This window comes from Aulonocara stuartgranti (assembly GCF_965226115.1).
Source record: "Aulonocara stuartgranti genome assembly, chromosome: 20".
Taxonomy (NCBI): Eukaryota; Metazoa; Chordata; class Actinopteri; order Cichliformes; family Cichlidae; genus Aulonocara; species Aulonocara stuartgranti.
Genome location: NC_138956.1, coordinates 25,687,920 through 25,713,996, shown reverse-complemented (window position 1 = coordinate 25,713,996; position 26,077 = coordinate 25,687,920). Strand labels below are relative to the sequence as shown.

The 26,077-nt window shown below is 40.3% G+C and overlaps 3 protein-coding genes across 4 annotated transcripts in view; 2 read left to right on the top strand and 1 right to left on the bottom strand.

Moving 5' to 3' along the window:
- Window positions 1-80: 80 nt before the first annotated feature.
- On the bottom strand, window positions 81-5,778 carry ssuh2rs1 (ssu-2 homolog, related sequence 1). 2 transcript variants are annotated; one of them, XM_082520239.1, is made up of 13 exons: window positions 5,311-5,778; window positions 5,119-5,183; window positions 4,473-4,574; window positions 3,709-3,784; window positions 3,401-3,530; window positions 3,197-3,257; window positions 2,869-2,990; window positions 2,712-2,774; window positions 2,540-2,622; window positions 2,340-2,432; window positions 2,110-2,215; window positions 768-875; window positions 81-648 (listed from the first exon to the last, which is right to left on the bottom strand). In XM_082520239.1, the coding sequence occupies exons 1-13, from the start codon at window positions 5,331-5,333 to the stop codon at window positions 508-510; spliced, it is 1,173 nt and encodes a 390-aa protein (XP_082376365.1). In that variant the 5' UTR covers window positions 5,334-5,778; the 3' UTR covers window positions 81-507. The 2 variants fall into 2 exon arrangements, with proteins under 2 accessions (XP_082376365.1, XP_082376366.1); XM_082520240.1 differs by lacking the exons at window positions 5,119-5,183; window positions 5,311-5,778 and adding an exon at window positions 4,836-5,052.
- Window positions 5,779-5,871: 93 nt separating this feature from the next.
- Window positions 5,872-9,027, top strand: rpl32 (ribosomal protein L32). The gene is made up of 4 exons (XM_082520244.1): window positions 5,872-5,959; window positions 6,544-6,644; window positions 6,753-6,934; window positions 8,862-9,027. The coding sequence occupies exons 2-4, from the start codon at window positions 6,549-6,551 to the stop codon at window positions 8,989-8,991; spliced, it is 408 nt and encodes a 135-aa protein (XP_082376370.1). The 5' UTR covers window positions 5,872-5,959; window positions 6,544-6,548; the 3' UTR covers window positions 8,992-9,027.
- A 3,652-nt stretch (window positions 9,028-12,679) lies between these two features.
- grip2a (glutamate receptor interacting protein 2a) overlaps window positions 12,680-26,077 on the top strand; it is a 30,836-nt gene continuing 17,438 nt past the window's right edge. The window contains exons 1-9 of the mRNA XM_082519037.1: window positions 12,680-13,206; window positions 15,946-16,026; window positions 16,690-16,825; window positions 18,557-18,702; window positions 19,561-19,644; window positions 19,753-19,828; window positions 20,513-20,658; window positions 23,197-23,344; window positions 23,441-23,610. Coding sequence (XP_082375163.1) covers window positions 13,167-13,206; window positions 15,946-16,026; window positions 16,690-16,825; window positions 18,557-18,702; window positions 19,561-19,644; window positions 19,753-19,828; window positions 20,513-20,658; window positions 23,197-23,344; window positions 23,441-23,610 — 1,027 coding nt within the window. The 5' untranslated portion in view covers window positions 12,680-13,166. The remainder of the gene's footprint in view (window positions 13,207-15,945; window positions 16,027-16,689; window positions 16,826-18,556; window positions 18,703-19,560; window positions 19,645-19,752; window positions 19,829-20,512; window positions 20,659-23,196; window positions 23,345-23,440; window positions 23,611-26,077) is intronic.

The window sequence follows — 26,077 nt, the reverse complement described above, 5'->3', positions numbered from 1 at the left end:
CGGCAACCTGAAATTGATTGTGTTAAAAATATATATTTCTAAATTAACAATGACCCTGCTTTAAGAAATACAAATACACGGTATCATAAATTTGATTTTATTGATAATGGGGGGGGAAAAATCACTACTATCATGTTGCAAAGAAAATGCAAAAGGATTCAGTTAATATAAACAGTCATATAACATATCATTAGAGTTTACACTGTGAATACATTAAAATTGCATGTAAAACAAAAACATAACAATCACTATCCCTTACCTTTGACATTACATGCAACACGAAAAATAGACAAGCCTTTTCAGTTCCACTAATATGTGAGATGATACATTCAATGCCTCCTTTAACTCCCTCATTACATCAAACTTTGATAATGTCATCTTTGCCCATATGTCACACAGCTCCCTTTTAAAATCACCAAAATAGAACCATAAGTATGTAAATATGATCTCCTTTTTAGTGGTTTAATTAGTAAGAGTAAAAGGCTCTGATATGCCCAGCTATTGTGTTTACATTACAGTGCAGCAACAGGTGGCAGGGTAGTCATCTGCGTCAACTTTGAATTCGTTTCCATAAACAAAGTAGATGTTTGATTTTCCTTTCCAGGTGTATGTGACCTTGGTGATGGGGATCAGCTCTATGATTTGACGCTGCAGACAGAGAAAGAAAATATGAGTAGGGTGCATGCTGCTAAATTATTCTTTAACTAACCAAGTCATTAGATAATAGATAAACAAATGTTTTTTAATATAATATTGACAAAAAATACCTGCTGTAGAATGCGTGATGTCTGCATGTACTTTCCCTGGTGCTCACTGACAAGGCGCTGAGAAGCACTCACCACCGAAGTGTCAGGGAATCCTGAAAGTGGGTATACCTACAAAGGGTGTTCACAGTGAATTTAAGTTAAGCACCGAGTTAATGTGACTATTTAAACTGCACTGACCTATTGTTAAATAGCTCCAGCAGATTTAAAAAAAAAAAAACCCCAAACAAACAGAGTTTAATTTTTACATTACGAGAAATGCAAAGGTATACAGTTATAAGCTCTGATAAGTTGATATGAAAACTGCATAGTTAAAGCAGCAGATAAGCAACTAGTCCTACACAATGGTCTCACAGGATGCGTTTGATGTCATTGTGGTCTCCAATGTTTTCCTAGTTGTAACAACCTAATGTACAGTAAATGGTGTTAGATACAACATGGGCTAAAATAATGATATTGTTTTAACATATCATCTCTTCTTGCAACATTAGTGAGAATAATAATGTGATTAAAGATGCTCCAAATATTCAGTCATGTAAAATGTCAGGACAGGACTGCATAGAGACATGTGAATGTTTTCACATGGCTCTATGCAGTCCTGGGAAAAACTAAGTACAGCCCATGATTCAGTATGTTGCAGAGCAACTCTTAGCAGCAATAACTTGAAGTAGTCGTTTTCTGCTATCAGTCTCTCACTTTGTTGCTTTATAATGTTGCTTCAGTTTATTGAATTTTTTTGGTCATTTGTTTATGCACAGCTCTTTTAAAGTCCTGCCACAGCATATTAGTCAGGTTGAGGTCTGGATATTGACTTTAGCTGTCAGATTGCCTCACATGTGACTGTACTATACAGACGCATCAATGACTGCAAGGTGCCCAGGTCCTATTCCTGTAGAAGAAGCCTAAATTATCAACACTCCACCACAGTGCTTAACAGTTGGTATGAAGTGTTTAAGCTGATATGTTGTGTTTGGTTTTCTCAAAAACTGTGTTGTGCATTACAGTCAAACATCTCTCTTTAGTGTCATCTGCCCAAAGCACATTGTTTCAAAAGTTTTGTGGTTTGCTCATATGCAACTCTGCAAACCTAAGCCGTGCTGCTGCTCTTTTTAGAGAAAAGAGGCTTCCTCCTGGCATCTCTTCCAAACAAGCCATACTTATTCGGTCTTATTCAAATTGTTCTGTCACAAACTTTAAAATAAAATTATAATCAACAGAAAATTTTCTGGGTATTTTTTTTCCTTCTTTAGTTACAAATATATAATGATCTATTTTCAATTATTTTCTTGCGGCGTACCAGGTATCACACCAAATATGGATAGTAATATCATCATAGACAGAATACCATGTATTGGGTGTCTCTGAAGAGCTCCTTGCCAGACACCTTGCTAAGGTTTTCCACCCGAAGTCCACTCAACTGTTCCACAACATAGGCATCAGAGTTGTTAGTCCTGGAAGCAAGAGGAAATTCAGTCTTCTATTATAGCAGCTTTACACCGTATATGACTGAGATTCATCTTATTAAGAGACTATTGCGCTGGCTAAGCTAGTTAAGTAATTTTTATCAATGTGCACCATTTCACAGTGAGCTTGATGTAAACCAGGAGCTGTTGTTTTCCATTGCATATGTCACACTGCCTCGATCCTTGCCCATGACAGGAACTGCAACTGTAAAAGAACAACTATCATTTTGCTTCACAAAAAAGCAAAAATTTGATTCATAATACATGACCCTGTTTGACCCTAAAAATAAGAAATCTGTGGTTTATGCTTACTTTTCTCTTCCTCTGCCACTGCAGTGGGTGCACCTATCATTTCCGTGACGATAACAAGATCCATTACACACCCAGCAAACTTTCTGTCAGGAGAAAAAAAGAAAAAGAAAAGGCTTTTAGGAATTTTATCATTTATCCTTTTTTCTCCTGAGGGCCGTGCAAAAATACTTACGTTACCAGCTCCGGCACAGTCTTTGCATGGTTTTCGGCCAATTCCCAAACAATTATGGCAGGGCTGTGAATGCAATGTTTATCGTGAGATAAAAATAAACAAAACATTTTTTTAAAAAGTAAAAGTAGTTATTTTTAACGTGTTTTCCACAGCTTACCTTCACAGATGATGTGTAGGGAACTTTAATAAATTGTTTGTCATCCAAAAAAAATTGGGGGGTTTTAGCAGGAATATCCCAAGGCCCTGGAGGTTGTTGGGCATAGGCATCCACCGTCTGACCTGGTACAAATAAAATGCATCCTAAATAGCTAGCTGACAGCTGAAAGCTAATGGAATTTTGCTCATTGTAACATGCTGATAAGCAGATCTACATCTTTGACTATTGGACTGTTTGTCTGACATGAAATTCATAATGTTACTTCAGACTTAAGAGTAATTCTATTTTTTAACATTAAAAAAGGACACTTATTTAAACAGCATTGTACCTGTGTATGGTTCGTGACTCCACTCTGTAGATCTGGATTCAGTGAAAGTGTCCAGGCGGTACTAAAAAACATAAATGTTTGTATTGGTTATTGTTAATGATTATTCATGCTCTGTAATGTTAAAAAAAAAAGAAAAAAAAAAAAAGAGTTATTTTTGATTGTCATTGTGGCAGGTTTTTCCAAATACAGCCTACTTCATCTTACCCTATATGTATTGAATGCCTCCATGTTAGTGATCACTCCATCCTTTGCTGGTGCAGAACTGTAGCAGCATTTACTCTTTACAAACAGGAGTAAGGCGTCCCGGGCTGTGTTTTCAGATATAGAGGGAATGCTGCCAGTAATAAGGGAAGGTGATATGATATGTCACATTGTCTACCCTTTTAATATGAAGTTTCAGTTGTCTGGGTGCTGAGGCACTGAGATTTTTTTTGCTTCCTAAAATCCGATCATCGAAAATGTTTTGCAATATCATGAGCTAGTATGGTGAAAGAAAGTGGTTTGAGTCTTACTTCCACTGGGGTTGATCCAGTGCAGGCTCAGGCTGCGCTGCTGGGAATGTGGGCATGGGAGGCGGCAGAAATCCACCTTAAAATCAAAACGTTTTTAGATTCATACAATAAAAAAAGACAACAAAAAGACAAGCCTAACGCTAGACCTCAAAGTCTGGCCAGTTGAGTTTTTCTCTGAGTCTGGAACTACAATTAATCATATCTGAAAAACCTGCTGACAACGTCCAGTTTTATTTATAAATATTGATCTGGTATCTTTTATACTGACATTTTCTTGTACTTTGCAAAGATTTACAAAGCTGAGGGCAACTTTTCAACACCGCAGAAAAATCCGACACCCCCAAGAAGTTACAATCTCAAAATATGCATTTGATTGTATTAACACCTCATATTTTCAGTATACCCAAAGTAGAGCATATAGTGTGTATTTGGGAACCTTGCAAAACTAGGTAAATAATGTAAATATTTGTAAAATCTGTAATTATTGATGCATGTTACCTCATCATCATAATTCTTTTGTTATATGATTGTACGCTGTAACATGATGTAAAGTAAATATTAATTTGAGTACTGCATTCATTGTCGTCTTCCCTTTCAGCCATGGAAAATTGTGTTTTAAGTATAAATATAGCATAGCATACAAGGTGTAACATTTTCAGATTTTTTTTTTTTTTTTTTTTTGTAATGTGTTTTTATTGAACCATTTGAGCCTCCGCATAGGACATTCATAGTGGCGCAAACAAACTATGTCCGGCATACGATACCTCCCCCAGCGACTGTTCCTTCATATCCAGGCATGTTGTCAAACATGCTGGCTGGAGGAGCGGTGGGGCCAATGGACTCAGCAACGGGTGGGGCAAACATTGCTGAAACAAACCAGAAGAACCAGTTCACTCATAGCCACAGACAGACTTTGAAATTGTATAAAATTTCAATCCTGTATTGACATTTTCACGAATCACAGTCAGACCAAAAAGAAAACCGGGAAAAGAAAGCTGGAAAATAAATACATAAATAAATAAACTCCATCACTCAGTCTACTCTGAAATCTCCGGGCATTGTCCAAATTACACGTCACTGCTTCACAACATCCTATAAAGCTGTTAGGGTGCAATTATGTGACTTACGTTTGTGCAACTCCATGTTCGTATCCATACTGAGTTGTTTTTCCCGCACCAACTACTTCAGACAGGGGTTGATCTCAATTCCTTAAAACTTCCTTAAATCTCGCTAGACATTACACCCCCAGCAGTCTTATGTTACACTACATACGACTTCTCCAGCGACAGACACCTAACCTGTACGCCGCGATGACGTCACTCCCACAGCCGGAAGATGATAACTATTACTTTTATCACAACAATCTGTATCAATGAGTAAGAAAATAACAAGGAGGGTAAAAGATCTTACCAGGCGTCCCCGCAGCTGCTGGTATATAACCGGGATTATTTATTCCATAATCTCTGCCTGGCTGACTGCAAGTAAGGGGAAACGAAAGTTAAGATAATCAGAGTGGGGGGGGCAAAAAAATTAATAAATACAATAAAATGCGAGCTGGGTTAAAGTTTAAAGCAAAGAAATACAGAATAACGCGATCATTACCTCAGAAAAGGCTGTCGCTCCATTCCAAAGCGTTTCACAGCAGCTACGAGAGAAAAGTTACACCGTGCAAAGTCTTCAGATGTGATCTAGAACCATGCACTGTCACTTCATCACAAGACATCAATCATGTGACATAAGACTGATCATTCGCCTTTTATTGCCCCACTCCTGCGTTACGTTCCCAGTTTTTCACAGCTGCCAGCTCTGGTTGCAGCAGTCAAACAGGATTTTTAAAAAAAAAAAAGATTTCTGGTTTTCTCAAAACAGGAACTGCCGTGTTTTATTGATAGTTTAGAGAAGTACAGAAAAACCCACCCCAGCACATACACACTCCCCCCAAAAGAGAAAGTATCCGCTCAGGAAGTACGCACCAAGTTTTGGGAGCGTGTTACAAATAATGGTGTATTTACAGCTAAAAGCCTCAGAGCACCATCGGAAGGTATCAAAACACTTTACGAATAATAACAACGACCAGAGTCCAAATATGTAGCTAAAACAGTTTTGACAAAGACAATCCGGTTGAGTCAAAAAGCATGTTGCAGTTTTTTTTAGATAGACTACAGCACCCATAATCCTTTGCAATGCTCACGGAAGTCCTTTTTCTTTCCTTCCGCCATCCCCGAAGTCCCTTTTGGATTTACATCGGCGGGTGAGTTGGTACAATCTGAAACAATCCGCTAGATTTTGGGCATTATTCGCCCATCCTGACATGGTTCACGAATCATTGACATTTATTATATATGTACAGGCTACGAGTTATAGTTTTGTCTTGCGAAATGTGCTTAAATTGAGCAAAGTGCTGGTGCTAAAGAGACTTACCGGCTGGCAGCGCCATCGACGTGAAATGGAGTTGTAGTCTTCAGCAAAGGCCTGCTGTACTAAATTTCTCATAGAAATATATTCTGCTCATAAATCTAATACGTGACAGAAAACAAAAGTAGTTGTACGTAATTGTATTTATGTTTAACCTTAAACTCATGTGAAATCCTTACAGTAGAGTAGCATGGCTTGGCTAGCTAGCTAAACATTGAGCCTACCGGAGACGCTAGCTAACGATGGTCTGCACGTTTGCTTTGAGACTCACTTCTCGGAGTAGATGTAGATGTTTTGAGACATAAAGGCTATGCTTGTCTTTTGTTTCAGCTTGTAATTGACAGAATATAGTGCAGCAACGGTGAGGCTTGGCATGTTGAGTTTGTGCTAAACTTGTCTTTTCATGTGGTTTGTCCTCAGTCACCATGGCAGCCCTCAGGCCCCTCACTAAACCCAAGATTGTCAAAAAGAGAACCAAGAAGTTCATCCGCCATCAGTCTGACCGATATGTCAAGATCGCGGTAAGTGTCATGTCATAGATGCCCATCAGTTTTGGACTGTTTACCTGCGGGGACTAACTCATGTCAGTGAGTTATATTACCTACACGTTTATTCACATATCCCTACAGAAAAACTGGCGCAAGCCCAGAGGTATTGACAACAGGGTCCGCAGGAGGTTCAAGGGCCAGATGCTGATGCCCAACATCGGTTATGGTAGCAACAAGAAGACCAAGTTCATGCTGCCAACTGGTTTCAAGAAGTTCCTGGTGCACAATGTCAAGGAGCTTGAAGTCCTTTTGATGAGCAACAAGTAAGTTATGAATGCATATGCATGTAGATTACTGCTGCCGTAGATGTAGAGGACATGGTGCACCAAATGGCTTGTATTGGAATAATGTCATACATAGGTTTTTTCCCCAATGTCTGTGCAAAAGTTTATTATAATTAAAAGTATGCAAACACTATATTAAATTAGACAGCTACAGGGAGACATTAGAGTAATTGTTTTTGTGTAGTTAAAGTATGTTGAAGGATTTTACGGAGTCTTCCTTGTTCAGGTAAAGCCTCTAAGACTGTGACTGTGCATATATGCATGTTGAGATCATGTACCAGTACAGTAAAGAAATAGGTTTAATATAGCAGAAGCATGTGCATTTTGGTGGTATTTGTCCATAAACACAAGGTGCTGCTTGAGTCAGCGAAACCCCAATAAGTAAAACTTATCATGTTATAGTGCTGATGACTTTTCTGAGATATGTGTGCAAAAGACGATGAGCATTTCATATATTTAAAGTTTGCAGTTGCACTGACTGGTTCAACAGTGAGTGATGTTTCCATTCTCAGTCATCTTGGCATTTTTCTGGTGAAAGTTGCTGCTGGTTTAGTATTACCTCCTAAAGATGTTTTGCTTTTGACAATTTTTGGCCTTCTACCTAAGAAAAATAACAGGGGACTGTAATTTTTAAGCCCCATCTTTACCCTTAGCCTATCTGATCAGTCGCCACTCAGACTTTTAAAATGACATTTTTGCCTCCAGTATGTTGAAGTAGCTGCATACTTTTGTCCCATGTCTCAAACCTCAACAAGTGAGACCAAACGCTGGAAGGATTGAGCCACTATATGAGCCCCAAATTTGTTTTTTGTTGTTGTTGTTTTTTGTTTGTTTGTTTGCAGAAGCGAATGGATGTTTGTTTGTTTTGTTTTTTTAGGATATTTAATTTTGTAACTGTAGGCCATGGCCAGAAAAGACACCACTCATCCCCTGATAATATTTTTTAAAGGTGGTTTTAGTTCATGAGACTAATATAATAACCTAACAGTCTGATAACCAGAAATACAGATGTCATTTAAAAAAAAAAAAGAAAGATCTTGTATGAGGAAGTTGACTGTCAATGTACCTCCACAATAACTGAATTCCCAACATCCTATTAATATATGTTTTGTTGTCAAAGTTTATTTGGTCACTGTTTCAAAGTAGAGCGGAGGGTTCAGTGTTTAGAGGAAAGAAGTTTGTAACACTTAAACACCTACATTGAAATGCTAGGAGTTCTCCCATGGTCAGACACAGCGGGAATTTCACTTCTTATTGTACGTGTACACAGTTTCTGGTTATCAAAAAGATTTTAAACCTATAATAAAGCCACTTAGCTTGTTTTCAGAGACTTGATCTTTTTTGAGATTACTCAGTGTTTCGGCAGTTAGTTTGATTCAGAAGGCATATAATTGATCCCATAGGACAGGTCGTGTTGAGAACCCTAATAGTGCTCAGACTGTTTGCTACGGGAGGATGTGGACCCCAGTTTCTCAGCTGTATTGGACAGACAAACTTTAGGCATATGGTTTGTGGTTCAAGGGAGCAGTTTGATTCTTCTCATTCACGTCTTCTTTTTAAAAATAACTTATTTTTTGAAGCAGGTGTAAGCATAAGTCCACAGAGATGATAGTCTGGTCAGTAAAGATGAGGGTCAGATCAGCTGCATAGTTTTCACGTAATTTGTGGCACAACTTTCAGAGGATTGTCTTTGCCAGAACATGGACTGAATCCTGATGTTTGACATTTTGACATCTTGCTAATGTCCATAAAGTTGTGATTGAATTTGTGCTTATTGAAATTGTGACAGACTAAACTCTTTATAATTATTTTATTTGGGATAAATACAAAAATGTCACATGTCAGTTGCTTATATTTCCTTGAAGACACCTTTTCACTAACCGAATGTGATTCTGTGCCTCTGTAGGACTCACTGTGCCGAGATTGCCCACAATGTCTCCTCCAAGAACAGGAAGCTGATTGTGGAGAGGGCAGCTCAGCTGGCAATTAAGGTCACGAACCCCAACGCCAGGCTCAGGAGTGAGGAGAACGAATAAACTGGTTATTCACAATAAAGACTTAAAAATGGAAAATGGCTTCTGGATCTTTTTTTTTTCCACTTTTGAACTTAATTGGCTGTTTTTAAAAAGACTCGTGTGAATATATGAAACCGATTTATTACTCTTATTACATTGTGAAATAACCCAAACTGCAGTTACCTGTGGTACCATGTTTGTTTTAAGACCACCTCCTCTTAAAGACATCCTGAATTTATAAACTCGTAAACCATTAAAAATCATAAATATTATGTTTTTGACACAGGGAGATTAGACAGGTGATTCTTGTGTTAAGGTGTCCAAAGATTTAGATGATCTGAATATATGTACAAGTAATCTTATGACCGCAAAGAGCAGACTTTTTCAGACTAATTCAGGCATTTTTTTTTATGCTGAGCATAATGTAAATGAGAACGGATGCCCTTTACATGGTCAACTCTTGCTGTTCAACCTTCTGTTTGTGAGGGATAACCAATCAAATGAGATTCCAGCTGAAGGGAAAGAAGCCAATATGGATTTTTCAGACAGTGGATGAACTCAAGTCCAGTGTAACACAAATAAGGAGTACTTAAAAACCTTCTCTAATACAGATGTAAAAGTGAACCTAATGGTTTGTTTAATAAGGTTTGTTTTTTTACAATTTGATATTATTTAGAACTTGAACAAAAGTCATGTCAGTGTAGTTTAAATGGTACCCTAAACATTTTGTATTGCTATTTAGTTTTATCGTGAGGTGTACTCATAGGCTTTTTGGGATTTCTGTTGCTATATATAAGTAAAAGAAGCACACATAATTTGTTAAACCTGCTACAGCAAGTTCATAACAAGCCTTTCTGTAAAGATTCATATGTGTTGCCTAATCCAAAATTAAGCTTGATGACATTATCTCTGACTAAAAGCTCTCTCAGCCATAAAGGACATTTTTCAAGCCTTCTGTATAGAAAGGAAGCCAACAGTTACCACCTGACTTGTATTGGCTGACTGGTTTTGGACCAGTTAACTTGGAGCTTAGAGTCAGTTTGGCAACGTGGATGAATATGTTCTGATAAAGCCTCGGCTGACACACTCATGTAATTACTTAAGTTGTGTCAATAGAGCAACGACAATGTAATCAAAAGGCATTGCTTGAATTGGCCTGCTCAGATTGTGTACTGCTTGATGATGTTGAGAGCCGGATCCCTGCAGAGAAAGTTTCCATTGCGTTCTGGCAGACAAGCTGTGCCCCACAGCCCTGAGCCCTCTGCCATCTGTTCCCGTAAAACTGACATTGCCAGAGAAGCAAAAACACAACATTTATTTGGCCAGTCAGCTTGTGGCTGTTAGGATGTGGAAGTAAGTTACCAATTATGGTTGGAAAAAACAAGCAGAATCTTGGATCTGAAGCTTTCCTCGTTCCGAAACCAGCACCTGTTTGTGGAGTGTCCTGGAAGACTCACCTTAGAGGACTGGATGTTCTCCAGAGAGAAAGAGAGGAGAACATGAGAACAGCAGGGCAGGCAGACACTGCAACGTCTGAGAGATGGTGAGAGTGTCAGGAAGAGGACAGAATCTATTTTTTCCCTTTCACTGCTCAGAAAATGAACATGTCAGCAAGGGTCACGTTTGGAAAAGGGCGCCTCACTTCCAAACAGCTCTTCTTCGCCTTCCCTCAGACAGATTCCCTGAGGAAAGGCAGCCGGTCTGCAGGAGGAAAGAGAAGGATGTTCTCCTTTTCTCTCAGATGTCGACTGGGTGTCATCAGAGGAAGGACAAAAGGTAAAATCTGACATTTAATATTTAACAAGATACCCAAGACTTCTATGGAGTATCCAGAATTTATCTTGTAATCCCAACAAAATACTTACGCAAGTTTACCTCTGTATATAACCTTCAACACTCTTTAATTCATGTACATTATGCTGCAGGCCTGTCAAACATAAATGTGTGAGCATGCTTGAGACCTGTGAAACTGAACATTCGCTTGAAGAAAATCTTGGATGATGATTCTTAGAGGTGAACAGGAACGCAGGCGTGTGATGTGTGGGACACGCGTTTCCTCTGGCTCCTTCACACTGATATGTGCTGGCTGACAAGTGATTTAGTCATTTCGCTCCTCACACTTTCACTTGCAGCTGAAGCTGATAACCATAAGATGGCAGTGTGGTCAGTTTGATCGATGTTGAGGTTAAGCTCCACGGCCTCCTGTCTGGAATATGGTCATGTGAAGTAAATGTAGGCACTTTCGTGAGGGTTTCTCTACGTAAATGGAGATGGATCAGCATCGAACAGCGAAACCAGTCACACACCAATGTCTGTTGAGATCACGAAATATTTTGCACCAGTTTCTTTTCTTTTTTTCAAATATTGAATATCACACATCTTTGTTTTTATGCCAAGGTCACAACAAAAAAAAAAAAAAAAAAGGGCACTCTTATACTAATCAATACCTTGTCAGTAATGCTACAGCAATTATGTTGATTTATCGTCTAGAGCAAATGTAAAAGAGTCCATTTTTATAACATTGCCAGTCGGTTCCCAGAGGTTTTTATCAGTCCAACAGACTGCTCCATCTCCCAATTCTCTTTATTCTGGTGGAAATTAATTAGTCTCGCTCTGAAAGACTACACTCGCTCACACTGTAAATGGGGTATTAAGGACAAAAGTCTCAGAGGAAATCATCTACACCAAAGAGTATTGTGTCCACTGGAACAGCTGACTAATTAGGCTCCACGCAACAGCGGATAGAAACATGGAAATGTTTGTTTGTAATCACTTTACACATGTGGGCAAAAGGCCGCTTTGGAACAAAGGGTCTAATGTTTTTTATGAGCTTCTGAATTTTATGTATTTTGGTTTTATCCCTTTTTTTTAATCTGCCTCTAAAGTGATGACAAAAACGATCTGCACTGAACCAAAAACAGAGGCTGATGAGGTTTCCAGGAGCTGCCAGTGATGCTGAAGGAGGGGTTTGTTTTGATAGTGGTTGCAGCGCAGGTCAGGAAGTGGCAGGCGCCGAGGTTTTTGTGCGTGACAAATGCCCAGACAGGTGCAGTGATGGGCCCTTCGTGTTTGGGTGGAGGGCCCCTGAAGGATTAGCAAAGGGTCCTTTAACCCCTCAGAGGGTGAAACATGAGATGTCAGGCCTCAGAGGAAACAGATTTCACAGTTTCATTAAGCTGCTCAGATTTAACGTGTTCCTATTTTACTGCCGTTTGAATATATTTCACTTATTATCACGATTGCAGTTTGAATGTCGACTGTGCTTGACGACTGCATAATATTTAGAAGCAGCAACAACTGCAAGATGTACAGGCAGCTGTTCTTCACAGGAATTTAACATATGCTTCCTCCAATATGCTGCGTGTGCACGTGTGCGTGCATGAGAGAAAAAGAGAGAAGATAAGAGCACTGTGTAGACACAAGCTCTGTAAAACGGTTTTGTCTCCATGTGAGAAAAACGTGACACTGTCTGACAATGAATGTGCAGGTGGTGTTAATTGTTCCGAGAGTTGAGTGTGTGGGGTGTGCGCAGTTTTGTCGTGTCTAATCTGAACGTGTGTACTCTATGTGTGTGCTGAGAATGTGTTTGACTTGGTGGGAAGTGGATAAAGAGTCTGTCTATGTGTGTGTGGGGGTTGGCAAAGGGGAGGGAGTGACTATCGTGTGTGCCTGCTTCACTGAACCCCTCTGGCAGAGAGGGAGACAGAGAGAGGGGAGAGCAAACGCTGTAGCTCTGTATGAGAGGGCTGTGTGTGAGCTCATGTGAGTGTATGAAGAGGGCATGATAAATCCTCTGGAAAAAAGACGAGCGATTAGTAAGAATAGCGCAAAAAAACGGGACAACAGCGAAATGGCAAGAAAAGGACACGAACCATTTCTCTCCCTGCTTTGGATTTTATAGAAGGAGCACAGCTTGGCAGATAGTAGTTTTAGATGTATGTGAGCATTGAGAATAATCATTTAGGAAGGTAGTGAGGATCAAAATTTGCCCTTTGGAGCTCCAGACCTTCCTGGATAGTGTCAAAATTTAAGGACATGCTGGAGTTGATGCACAGGAATGAAGGAAGAAAGATGTTTTTTCTAAGCAGCTGAGATCTGGTCTCTTGGGTCGCCTACTTTCACCACAGCTCTCTGCCCACTACTAAAGATCAGCAAGGTTACTTCCAGAGGGTGGCTCCGCTGATTTAACTCCAGCCATGCTCTGTGGTCTGAGGAGAGACACCAAGAACAGCATTGGTAAGAGGAACATATTCTGACATTCATAGTCAAAGGGTACAGATTTTGTGTGGCCATAGAAGATTTAAGACAGTCACTTCTGAGAGGTGCCTACGTCCCTGCGGTCTTAAATCTGTTCAGCTTTAATGCAAATGAATTTGATGGTGGAATCATTACAGTGCGTGCAATGCAGCAGTAATAGATTGCGAGAGATTTAAATGTCAGTGGACTCAGCCACCAGCTCTGCATATCATCCTGTCATGTGTAATTAGGGCAGATATAGCAGCATAAACTGGGTCTGGAAGGGCCCAGTTTATAAATAAAGTTTCACCTCTGAAAATAGCAATATGATTTCATTGTCAGTCAGTACCGCCCACATATTTAACCTACATTCTAGGATAGTAAAAAGTGCCCTTAATTGATTCGGAAGTTAATCAACTCCCTAAATATTTATGCAGGAAGAATCTTATTTGTAGTCACCAGGTCTTTCAGATGGAGGAGTAGTCATACCCTTAAAAAAAGAGTTTCCTCTAAAGAAACAGAACTGAGAGGATTCATAGTTGTAATCAACACCATCCCAATCTTAATTTTGGCTCTTGATTTGGGTGCTGGTTTTTCAAAGCTGAAGCAGGATGCCTGGAGGATGGCTTGATGGTACAGTAGCATTCAGTCACGTGCGGTGTGTTGGGTCTGTGTAACCCAGAGCCAGTGTTGCCTTTTGACAGCAATGACAGCTGTTGGACCGTCAGGGCCCCCAGGAGTCCGTGTGGTTACGAGGCTTTTGCCTTGCCTGACATGTTTGCGATGTGTCACTCACTTTGTGTGCTTTGTGCCTCAAAGCTACTGGACACAGGACTTGTGCAGGGATGTGAGGTAAATTAATGACAATGTTATGCTTGTGCATATTCTCCAAATCGCCATAACGTGCAAGACGGAGATTTGTCTAGTTAAGCTTTGACTCATGCGGATGTGTCCACGCGAAGGCTGGATTTTCTTCTCGTATCCCGCGGCTGCCTGAAGGTTTCAGGTCAGTAAAGGTATGACAAAGGATCTATGCCTCTCAGCTGTCCGAAGGCTTCAGCTTCAGTTGGACAGATGTGGTGACTCGGTGTGGACAGAGATAAAGCGGTGGGTTTGATGCCCTTCAAGCACTTCAGTCTTTGCAAATCAGTGCAGATAACAAAAAAGACATGTCAGACTAAATGAAATGACATTCTTCATGTCAAACCAATATATTGTCAGTAGATCATTGTCAAACTGATATAATCTGAAGCCTGAAAGCTTACTTACTTCTTTCATTTCTGACCTAGAGCAAATGAGAGGAGATCATACATGAATATTTGATTCTCATAGGCATTCTCATATATGGACATACAGTACATATATGTAGTTCAACTTGATTTCTTTTTTGTCTATTATTATCCTCTGTCTCACTTGCATTTTGTACATTGTCACGTTTCAGTGAGCCCTGAAGTTGGCTACAACTTGAAATCTGCTTTTCTTGTGACTGTTTACATCTAGCACCATTAAAAAGCATGCATCATGAGCTTTTAGCAGCAGGTGTCGTTTGCAGTGTGTTTATGGATTTCGCGAAAACCACGGCTTCATTACATTTAATACTGAGGAAAATGTACATTTATGATGATTCCCCAGCAGAGTACCACGGTTTGCCTTCTGAATGATGTGTAGACAGATTTATGGATGTTTGTTCAGATGAATATTGTAATTATTGTGACACTCTCACACAGTGTAAATCACCCTAAATCTAAAAACATGTATGGCACCTCAGTTCCCTTCAAGAGTTCTGGGGCTGCGCGTTGCCAAAACTATGTACCAATCAAAAATACTTAACTTCACCGTCCAGCGGTTTGAAAAGCTTGTGCAGTTAATGTGTTAGGACTGATTCTTACCAGTGTCTCCACTCTGCAGTACTAACGCAGTCATCATTCCAGACTCTTGCTTGTGAGTACTTCAGTTTGATGCACGTCATATGAAAAGCAGCAACATGCTCTCCTCCACTCATCTCATCCAAGTGTGGACCTGGCACAGCTATTTTTCAAGTTTGTAATGTGATGTTCAATCGCTGTGCTGGACAGCTGAAAAAGCTAATCCGCAATGAACAGGATTAGCGAAATGCCAAGTCAGTTTCCTCATCACTACGACTGCTGACATGGATGCATGGCTGCTTTCAGGTTCAGATGGCTGGGCAGTTGCTCCACTAATCTGAGGACGGTCCAGTGCTGAGTCCCACTGTGGGTTAAGAATAAAAACTACCTTGCTCTGCAGAGCACATTCCCTAGCTTTATCTGACAGCTGCTATAAATGACATGAAATGATGATTTCCTCTCTATGCATGAACAGACCATTAACTGCATGCTGTTCTTTCAGGAAGGCTCCCATGCTGTAGTAGCTGCTTGTTGCAAATGTATCCTTGTGTTAAATTAAAGGTCTTTAAAGGTCCTTGCTGGAGACAGGGGCTAGCTATTTTAATTCCTTGACCCTTTAATATGATTGTTAGGGAAACAAAGTGGTGTGACCTTTCAAGGTCCTGAGTTTGAGGTGACCATTCTAGCTCAGATAGTCCTGACAGAAGTATTTTTGGCTGTAGTGTTTCCCTGCAAAAGCTCCTCAATGACAGAGGGTGAAGTTCAAACCCCTTACTGTGGGCTGCTGTCACGATGTGCATTGGGGCAGTCGTTTTCATTTAGTCTTCTGCTGCAGCATTTCCCTACATATCCTATCACCACACTGTCTCTTCAGATGAAGGACCATACTCAAAGGGAAGCAAAGAGTCCGGGGCAACTGACCAATCACATTCGTCTCGGAGGCGCAGCCTTTCAGGTACAATACACTCAAACCTGATGTTACATCATTTACTTTGTTTGTTGTCTGATTCATGCTACTATGCTCAATTCACCTGAGTCCCCAAGAAGAGGAAGCATCACTCCATGTTTGATTGAGACGCTTGTCTGTAGAGCCGTTTACGTCCTGCGGTTTGCTTGAAGTTGCACTGTTTTGAATGCTTGGATAAGGTAAAATATTTGCTTGTGTTGCAAACCTGTCATTGGTAGTAAAACCACACATTGCAGACTGATTTAAAAGCACAGCACAATGTGGAGCGCAAGACAGAATGAGTTCTCCGTTGACACATAAGCACATATCCATCAATTGTTGACAGGCCAGATAATTTCCAGCTTGTTCTTTATTATGAATTCGATGCATTTCTTTTCTCAATCCTTATGTAGAGTCGTTTGAATAAAACCAGTTTTATTCTCCACATCCTCCTTCTGAACTCTTCACAAAGATTAACTGAGACAGAGAGATCTGAAGGAACAAGGAGAAGACAGGAGGCTGAGAAAATAAAGTAGGAGGTCTTATGTCAGAGAGCATTTCTGTGAAAGATTCAGGGAAAGAGTCTTTCGTTGCCCCTCAGACAGGGTGATTCTGTCAAGCAGAAGCTAATGCTGACTGCAGATCTGTGCCTGCGTCTGTATCTGTCAGCAGAAGAGTATCGAGGAGTGACCACCGTGGATCTGATGAAAAGGGAAGGCAGCAGCCTTGGCCTCACCATCTCCGGAGGGTCTGATAAGGATGGCAAGCCCAGAGTGTCAAACCTACGGCCAGGTGGGCTAGCTGCCAGGTGAGATCTCTGCTCCGTGATGCATTTAAAACCTGGCAACCACACCAAGCTGCCCGGACTTATTATTCTGCCCCCTGACAACGTGCGCATGTTGCAAAGCTGCACCGTCTCACTAACTGCAGGGCTGTAGGCAATGTGTTAGATCAGCTTGACCCAGAGTGACACCCCAACAGGATCAATGGAGCTATGTCCAAGAGCAGATTTAAATTTTATCTCTATTTCTGATCAGTTCATGCTTGATTTGCTGTACTGTGGTGATAACTCAATATAAATGTTTTGTGAGCGTGCTTTTTGTGCTCAAAGATTGTTTAATTAAGATAAAGCTAATTTTCCCCAACATCAGCCATGTGATAAGAAAATTCATTGGAAAACTCACATTTCATGATGATTAAGCAGCATGTGACCACAGTGAAACACACACACACACAGATTTGTGAGAATGACACAGCCCCTCTGAAAATGTCTTGGCCAAATATGCCATCACTCATCAAATCCAAGGAGGTTTTAAACGCAGACACAGTGCTAATTCTTCCGAGCAGCTTGTTTTCCATCAGCCGAGTTCATGCTTGTGTGGAAGTGCTAGTTAATTTACTTGGTGGAGAGACACACAGGCAGACAGGAGAGCGACAGGCAAAGACATAGTGTGACGAGACTGGACCAGGCGACAGGCCGTTCAGCTCTGCCGGTTGAGACATCTCTCTTACTGCTGTCAGTGCTGATTGTCAGTAGCCTAAAGGTGAGAAGGGCAAGCAGGGCAGAACATCTATTTAATTAATTAGCTCTCTGATGAGCCTCGTGTTGACTCAGAATGTCACATGTCAGACACCATGTACAATCATCTCTGTCAGTGTGTGAAGACGTGAGGCTTTCAGCCAACCTGCTCCAGCATCCACTCTCCTTTTTGCACAGGTGGCTCACTATGTTAGTCGGCTTACTGCTGATGCACGTCGGATCCAATTATCATAACCGTTTCAACAAAAACAGAAAACCAACTATGATTATTTCTGTGAAGTTTATTTCTCACTTTTATTTGTTTGTTTTTCACAAAGGGATGATGCACTGAAAGCCACTCAGAATGGTAAATGGCCTGTATTTATATAGCGCTTTACTAGTCCCTAAGGACCCCAAAGCGCTTTACATATCCAGTCATCCACCCATTCACACACACATTCACACACTGGTGATGGCAAGCTACATTGTAGCCACAGGCGCCCTGGGGCGCACTGACAGAGGCGAGGCTGCCGGACACTGGCGCCACCGGGCCCTCTGACCACCACCAGTAGGCAACGGGTGAAGTGTCTTGCCCAAGGACACAACGACCGAGACTGTCCAAGCCGGGGCTTGAACCGGCAACCTTCCAATTACAAGGCGAACTCCCAACTCTTGAGCCACAATCGCCCCAAGAACCTTATTTCACCTCGCTGATTACAAATCGCTCAGGGTGAGGGCTGTAGTGAGTTATAAATCCAAAGCAATGAGCTCCCCCCAATATTCTGATAATTCTCATTTTGAAGCTTTCACAGCTTTCTCTTACATTAAACATATTTGTACCTTTCACCTCACGTATTAAGTAACACAGTAATGCAGCCAAAAGCTGATATTGCACATTAGTGGTGCAAATTTTTAAACTTTGGTAACAAACGTGGATTGACTCAGAACAGCTGCCTGCTTTGTCCACTTAGTAACTGAATGCCGATCCTAATCGTATGTCTTGTCTATGACTTTCCACAGGAGTGACCAGCTGAATGTAGGAGACTACATCAAGTCAGTGAATGGCATCAATCTGTCAAAGCTTCGTCACGATGAGATTATCAGCCTGCTGAAGAACATTGGGGAGCGAGTTGTGCTGGAAGTGGAGTATGAACTGCCTCCATTTGGTAGGTGGTGTGTCTGATTCACAGTTTTAGCAGATGGAAAGAGTTGTGTGAGATGACAGTATGAAAATGCTTATCATTAATGCAAATTATTTTTATTTTCAAATATTTGGTCTGCAGCCAAAAATCTAAAATGCAAGAACAGGAGAAAAATGTAGTTGCCTTTCAAAAGCATTCTTTATCCTGCTTATTATGAGTAAAACAGAGTATTTAGGTCAACACACAAAAACATGAAGAAGGTTTAAATTCAAAGGCTAGTTTGACAAGTTTTTAAATTCCTGAAAGGAAGGAAATGAATGATAATTGGCAAAAGTAAAGGAGAAAGATCTCTGGACATCCAAATGATGCAGGTCATGATGAGGACACTGCACTGCCAGAGGGCTCAGCCCTCACTTCCACACTCATCTGCACTGTGGCCTTTCTACATGTTTGGATCCAGACATCCTGACATCTTTTTAAAAGCAACCCACCAAATCAGCGCTTACTGAGAAAAAGTATTTCTGAACAGATGTTTAATGCTGATGCACGCGTGAAGCACAGCTGCTCTTAATGAATATTTCTGCTATATTAAAAGAACAGCCGTAACCTAAAACCTATCTGCCAAATCAGGCTCGGTTTGAACTTTCAGGATGAAAATCATCAAATCAATGCTTACTATGTTTCTACGGGAAGCTGACCTGGTCCTCAGGCAGTGCTCTGTTTGCAAACCAGAAGGTCAAACACATAAAGTTATTCACCTATTACCAAGTAATCAACTTTCTAAATTCAACATTTCAGGTTATACTGGAATCAAACTTTTGACAAACCTTTTGTACTGCTAGTATTTATTTAATCATTTTGTCAATTCTGCTTTACTCTTAGTCCAGAACCCCTCAGGAGTCATAACCAAAAGCATCGAGGTGTGTTTACACAAGGAGGGCAACAGTTTTGGTTTTGTCATGAGAGGTGGGTGCCTAGAATGTTTTTCTCTGTTTTTCCAGTCCTTTAATACATATAGTTTTCCATTGATCTGTGTGCTCTAATTTTCTTTTCTTCCTTTCTGATTTGGGTCAGGAGGCTTCCATGAAGACTGGCGCAGATCTCGTCCTCTGGTGGTGACCAGCGTCAGGCCTGGAGGTCCGGCTGATAGGTAAGGATAAGGACACAGATATGGACAAAGATAGATGTCTACTGGAAACAGTGTTTATATCTTTAGGCTATATGCATTACAAGTGTAGCCATTCATGTTTCTTGCCTGCATTTTATGTCTTGAGAATGCATGAGTGAGCTTTTCACATTACTCTACGAATGCATGAATGCATATATCTGTACTGTGTATGTGTCTTTCCTAATAGATGTGTTTTAATAATTTACTATTAAAACATTTGCTGTTCAGGTGGAATTTGATTTTTAGGCCTTAGAATAATGCACCTAAAATAATGTTGAAACGATTTTGTATGTGTGCGGCAGACTTTTTTGTTTCTTCCTCATTACCATATATTCAAGCCACTCTGTGAAACTGTGGCTTTGACACATACAGAGTATGTTATCTTCAAAGCAGAAAGGCCAGCGCTCATCCTGAGGCTAATGTAACATTGCACTTTTTTCCCACATGAAAACTGCGAGCACTAAACACTGGAGTGAACATAATTCACCGTCAAAGACTTAACGGTTGTTTATCTCATTTATCCTTCATCTCACCTGGGAGGAAACATTCATGTGGAACTGCTTAATCATCTACTGTGACTGGTGCACGATTGCTTGTAAAAGCATCTTATGCTGGTTGTTTATGTTTTGTTTTTTGTTCTTTGTTTATCCATCTGTGCTTCTCCAGAGAGGGCACTATTAAGGCTGGAGACCGAGTATTGAGCATAGATGGGATGCCTCTGAGCCGGGAGAGGCACGCTGACGCTTTGACCATGTTAATGCAGAGCAGCCAGGAAGCTCTGTTCCTGATTGAGTATGACGTCTCTGTCATGGGTGAGCACACACAAACACACACACAAACAGACACACACACACACAGGGAATATGTGGAGGCATATAGGGCAGCATTGCTCTGAGGGTAAATCATGTGGCCGTTTGGCTGTGTGGATCTGAGTGACCGTGTTGGAGACGGCCCGAGAGCACACTGGGAAAGGGGACACGATTGTTTCATGAAAATGTGTTTGTCTGTTCCCGAACAATGACTGCTAAAAAAAAAAAAAAATTTAAAACATGTTGCTTTTTTGTACCATTTTCTTTCTAAATAAAAGTTGGAGCAAAAAGGAGATATTATATTGCATGTCCCCTAATCCTTGGTGATGCTATTTAAGGAGAAAAGATGGGAAGTTTTCAAAGCAGTGTATTGATTATATTGATTGTACTGATAGTATCAGTCTGTCCCAGTTATGTCCCTCTGCTATCCAACAACCCCAGTACCCTTAATAATCTGTTCACCTGCCCAAATGATATCAAATGCTGATATCAAAGCACACACTAAAAGCTGTTATAGCACAATGTTTCCCCCATAAAATAATCATTATTAGTTATTACTTTTTGTCTTTTGTGTGTTTTAAACAAGGTTAATAAGCACTTCTGTGATTTAGTGTTTCTATTGAGTTGGAGTGTTCATAATGACAGCTTACATAAATAAGTTGAAGCAGCAGATATCAGGATATCCTGACAAAAAATCCTGGATTCTACATTTCCCACAATGCACGTCTTTCACTCTTGGTCACATGCCACAGTTAGTAATGGGTTTTAGTTGAGTCACCTTTATTACACCAGGATTATTTTTCTCAGACTTGCAAAAATGGAGCTTGTTCAAAGCCTGCGTACAGCCTGTGGTCGTGTTCATACGCTGACTTTAGTGTGTTCCCTCATGATATTGTGTCTTTAAGTGAGTTATGGTTGGACTATAATGCAATAAATGGTACATACCACCATTATTTTTAGAAGTTTGGAATTGCAGTTTTATTTTGTTAAGCTCAGTTTAAAACAATAATGGAGTTAAAAAGGAAAACAAACAACAAAAAAACACCAAACATAAGTCAGCCTGAGGACACAAAAAGAATCCAGCGCAACTGATATTCTACCAAACATCCTCTTTGTTGGGTAAAAAGTAGAAAGCTATATCTCTAAGTTCAGTAACACACTGCATGACTACAAACCTAATTATAACCTCAATGTGATCATAGTGACTAATTCTCAAGATTGCACACTCTGAACTGCTCTATGCAAAACAGGGCAGGTCACCAAGGACAGCTGACACATATTCACACATATCCTGTGTGTGGAATCTAAGGATTCAGACCTGCTGGCTCCAGATTCGACCAGCCACAGGATTCACAATTACAAGAAAAATACATTTAGGAAACGAATAAAACACTAAGATCTAGAATACACTGGTTGTGCTTTTTAAAATTCATTAAAGTTCCTTATTTGAAACATTGCTTAACTTTAATTATGAGCAATAAGTGTCACAACATTTGTCCTGCAAAGAAGATGTCACTCAAGATATTTAACTTCTCTGTGTGGTTATCATCAAGACATGTGGAATAGAACTTGCCAAACAATATTAATGTCTAAATGCTTTGTTAACTAACAATAATGTCAATGTAAATTTTATTAATATTATTACAAGTGACCTCAGTGTGCTTCCCATATAAGGTAAAAACATTAAAAAATATATGGATCTCTACAATGTCTTAAGGTAAAAAGAACACAATTAAACTTTACAAGGAAAAACAGAACAAAACGCACAAACAGACACATGGTTATTAACTGTAAGCCTGTGACAACACAAAGATTTTGAGTCTGTTTTTGGATGTAGACACAGTTGTAATTGACCTCAGGTCAGTGGGCAACATGTTCCAGGAACTGGACCACAGCGACTGAAAGCACCCTCAGCACACTTAGATCTAATTCTGGGAACAGTTAAGAGATCTGCACCTGATGACCTGAGAGCTCTAGTTGGGTTATTTACACTGAGCAAGTCAGAGATGTAGTAAAAGGCCAAAGCATTGGGAGCTTTTATGAACTAACAGAAGGACTTTAAAGGGAAGACTGTGTTAAACTGGCATCCGAGGAAGTGACTTCAATACTGGAGTTATATGTTCAAATGCTGCATTTTGGACAAGCAGAAGTTGCCACACTGATGATTTGGATAATCCGGCAAATACAGCACTGCGGTAGTCTAACCTGCTTGATATGGATGCATCCACCAATTTCTCAGAGTCCTGGTGACCTTATTAATATGATTATAAAAACTGAGGGAAAAAATATATTATTTCCAGCTTTTATCCCGTTTATAAACCTCTGCTTTTTAGAGGACAGCCAAAATCCTAGTGACTGAATGACAACAACAAAGAAAATAATGTGTGTATTTATAAAATGAACAAGTATGCCACAGCGACTAACATCTGTAAGACTAAAAAACTAAGCACAGTGAGTTCATCCATTACTGAGTCAGGTTCTTTAGATGCATTCATTAACTTGGTTGATATTTCTCATATCTGTCTATATGAATGGTTTCAGAGGCAGTGCAGCAAGCCTCAGGCCCTCTGCTGGTGGAGATAGTGAAAGGCCCCTCTGCCAGCCTGGGGATCAGCCTCGCCACGGCAGTCTACAGGAACAAACAAGTTATTATTATCGACAAGATAAAAGCAGCCAGTGTGGTGGAAAGGTGAAACTCACTTTTTAAACAAATAATAGTACTGAACAGACAGCTTCCTGATAGAAAACTTCCTCACACCATCCGCCTCTGTCTCACTTCTTTCAGGTGTGGAGCGCTGCATGTAAGTGACATCCTCCTGTCCATAGACGGGACCAGCACAGAGCACTGCTCTCTGATGGAAGCAGCACAGCTACTCGCCAGCACTTCTGACATTGTCAAACTGGAGATTCTTCCAGCAAGCCAGAGCAGACTTCCCATCAGGCCGTATGACACAGGTACATCCTGCAGGTGGCACGAAAAAAGCAGAGGAAGGCTCTTAAAGGTTATGGAGGAAAAGAGGACAGTAGTGACAGAGGAAGCTGTCTCAGATTAAAACAGGAGACAGGTTTTCTATGTCAGGACTGCAACAGGTGATGGACAGTGTTTCTTTTTAACGTATAAGTGCATTAGTTGCTTAGATCTATATCAAACAAGGCCAAAAACTTAGAAGATATTGAATTTTACAAAGAGGAAAATATTGAATCTCGACATCTAAAACAATAAAATCAGAATAAGCTTTTAAAGAAATTTCCAGCTGGCACACTTTAAGTTTCTGTGATCAAAAGAATTTATCACATGATTACTGTGGCTAAAGTCAGGCATGGTTTGCTCTTAGACTTCTAATGACTTTGATTAGAGCCCAGTCAATGAAACCCAGACAGGGAGATAAAGGTCAGCTTTAAGGTAATGTATGAAAATGAAACTTTCTAGGCCGGCAGACACAACTATTAAGTACCAGGAAGACAGGCAACTGATAAAGAAGAGGCAAGAACTTGTTTGGCAAAAGATCGAAAATAATCTTAGCGGCTGGTAAAAAAATCTGTGGTAAAAAGTGGACATGTAGCAACTGTGATGTTTCTAAATACAGTTTGAAGCCTTGAGTTTGGCATTTTGGCCATTGATAAAGTTGTTTTTTAATTTTTTGTTTTTACCTTGACTCTTTGGAAGTGAGCTAAAGATAAAACTAGATAAATGTGTTATATACCAGGTTGTAAATTTTTGCTGTATTTCTGCTGTAAAGCTGGGCTTTTTAAACATAAGAGTCTAAGGTAAGCAACAACAAAAAAGGAGCCAGACCAATGCCAAAACTACTCAAACAGCCACCGAGGCCTGGCTTAAAAAGCAGGCCATTCTCCGTAAGACTTAGTGGATGTGGATGAGTAGTGCATCAGTGCAATGCAATAAAAATGTTCAGTGCACATCAGTGCAAATGATTCACACAGAGAAATCTCAAATAAGCGACCTGTCCCTTAATCACCACAGCACTGTGTGGAAATCCAGTGGATCCAGGATGCAGTCCTCACCATTTGTATTCTGCGTATTCCCGACAGCTCTAAAGAGCCTCACTGCTTCCCTGCTTACTTCCTCCATCCACTCTGAATTAGTCCGTGTGTTTGTGTGTGCATACGGCCACAATCCCTCTGGCTTTGGGTACACACTCTGCCTCTTTGCATACCAACAAGCCTCACACAAATATACACACACACACACACACACACACACCCTTTCTCTGTCAGAGATCATGTTGCCACGTTCTGCAGGCTTATTTCTGGGTCAGCAGCTGCAGGGACTCCTTAACATGTAGCCATTGGAAGAATCACAAAGCAACAAAAGGGAAATGAGCCACAGTTATTTCACTTCTTTCTCTTCTTTTGCTTGGTCTGGTCTGCAGTGCTTTTCTTATATATATATTTTTTGGTTTCTTCTAATATGTTTTGAAAATATTTAATCGTCTAAACGGAGGAAAGAATTTGGATATTTTACTTTAAAGATACCTATGTCACACTGAAATGATTGAATTGATGAAAATGATTATATATTCTGCTTTATTCTACATATGAGATTATGTATGTATTCCATATCGTAATAAAGTGCAGAGTAAATGTAGCTTATCTTGCCACCACTAATGTTTATCACTACGGCGCAAATACATGTGACATGGATGAATACTGTCAAGGCTGAAATCCTTGAACTGTAATCAATACAGCATCTCAACTCAAATCACAGCAGGCTATCGCTTCCCTATAAATTTACGGGCACATCTTATTAAATTTCAGTTCACTCATTTATCTGGTTTTGAAGGAGGCGTTGTGGTGTTACGATAGCACGCAGCTTTTTCACAGCTTCTTCCCCCTCCAGGATAAGACGTGATTATAAGATGCAATTTGTCTAATCTGCTCTGGGGATTTAAGAAGACTGATACGGCCACTAAGAAATTAGGCGTTAATGTTTCTTTCCACCAGTGTGGAATGAAAGCACCATCTCTTGGAGAGATTCCCCTAGGTGAGCTTAATATAAGCCAGCCGAGCCAGAGCTTTTCAGCTCTTTTGATTGAGTCAGATAGAAAGTAGTTTCCTGAAAAGGGCCAGAGGTTTTCCTTCATGTATTGTTCAACCAAATTCTCAGAGTATGGCAACATCTGAAGCGCAACTGTACTCATCCATGTTTCTAGCAAATCCTCATCTATGAGAGCAAGTCGTCAGAGATTAGACGCCTCCAGACGAAGCAGCAAAGATTACTGTCACGTGTAGCATTTTTTTGACACATTTAGCTGAGTTAATCTGTTTAAATAAAGTTAATTATTGAGGTGTGTGTCACACAGCAGGTCATCTGCTTCCCTTTGAATGCCTCATGAACACAGCTTGATTGACTACTCGGTGTTACATAGGCTCTGGCATCAGGGATAAGATGACTTTCAGCGTA

Excerpts from the sequence above, each read along its gene's own strand:
- ssuh2rs1 (XM_082520239.1), bottom strand. The coding sequence starts at position 5,333 with ATGGAGCGACAGCCTTTTCTGAG. Across the intron at positions 4,575-5,118 it reads AGCAGCTGCGGGGACGCCTG|CAATGTTTGCCCCACCCGTT; the intron begins GTAAGATCTTTT and ends GGTTTGTTTCAG. Across the intron at positions 2,991-3,196 it reads GAGTCACGAACCATACACAG|GTCAGACGGTGGATGCCTAT; the intron begins GTACAATGCTGT and ends TATTTGTACCAG.
- rpl32 (XM_082520244.1), top strand. The coding sequence starts at position 6,549 with ATGGCAGCCCTCAGGCCCCTCACTAAACCCAAGATTGTCAAAAAGAGA. Across the intron at positions 6,645-6,752 it reads ACCGATATGTCAAGATCGCG|AAAAACTGGCGCAAGCCCAG; the intron begins GTAAGTGTCATG and ends ATATCCCTACAG. Across the intron at positions 6,935-8,861 it reads GTCCTTTTGATGAGCAACAA|GACTCACTGTGCCGAGATTG; the intron begins GTAAGTTATGAA and ends GTGCCTCTGTAG.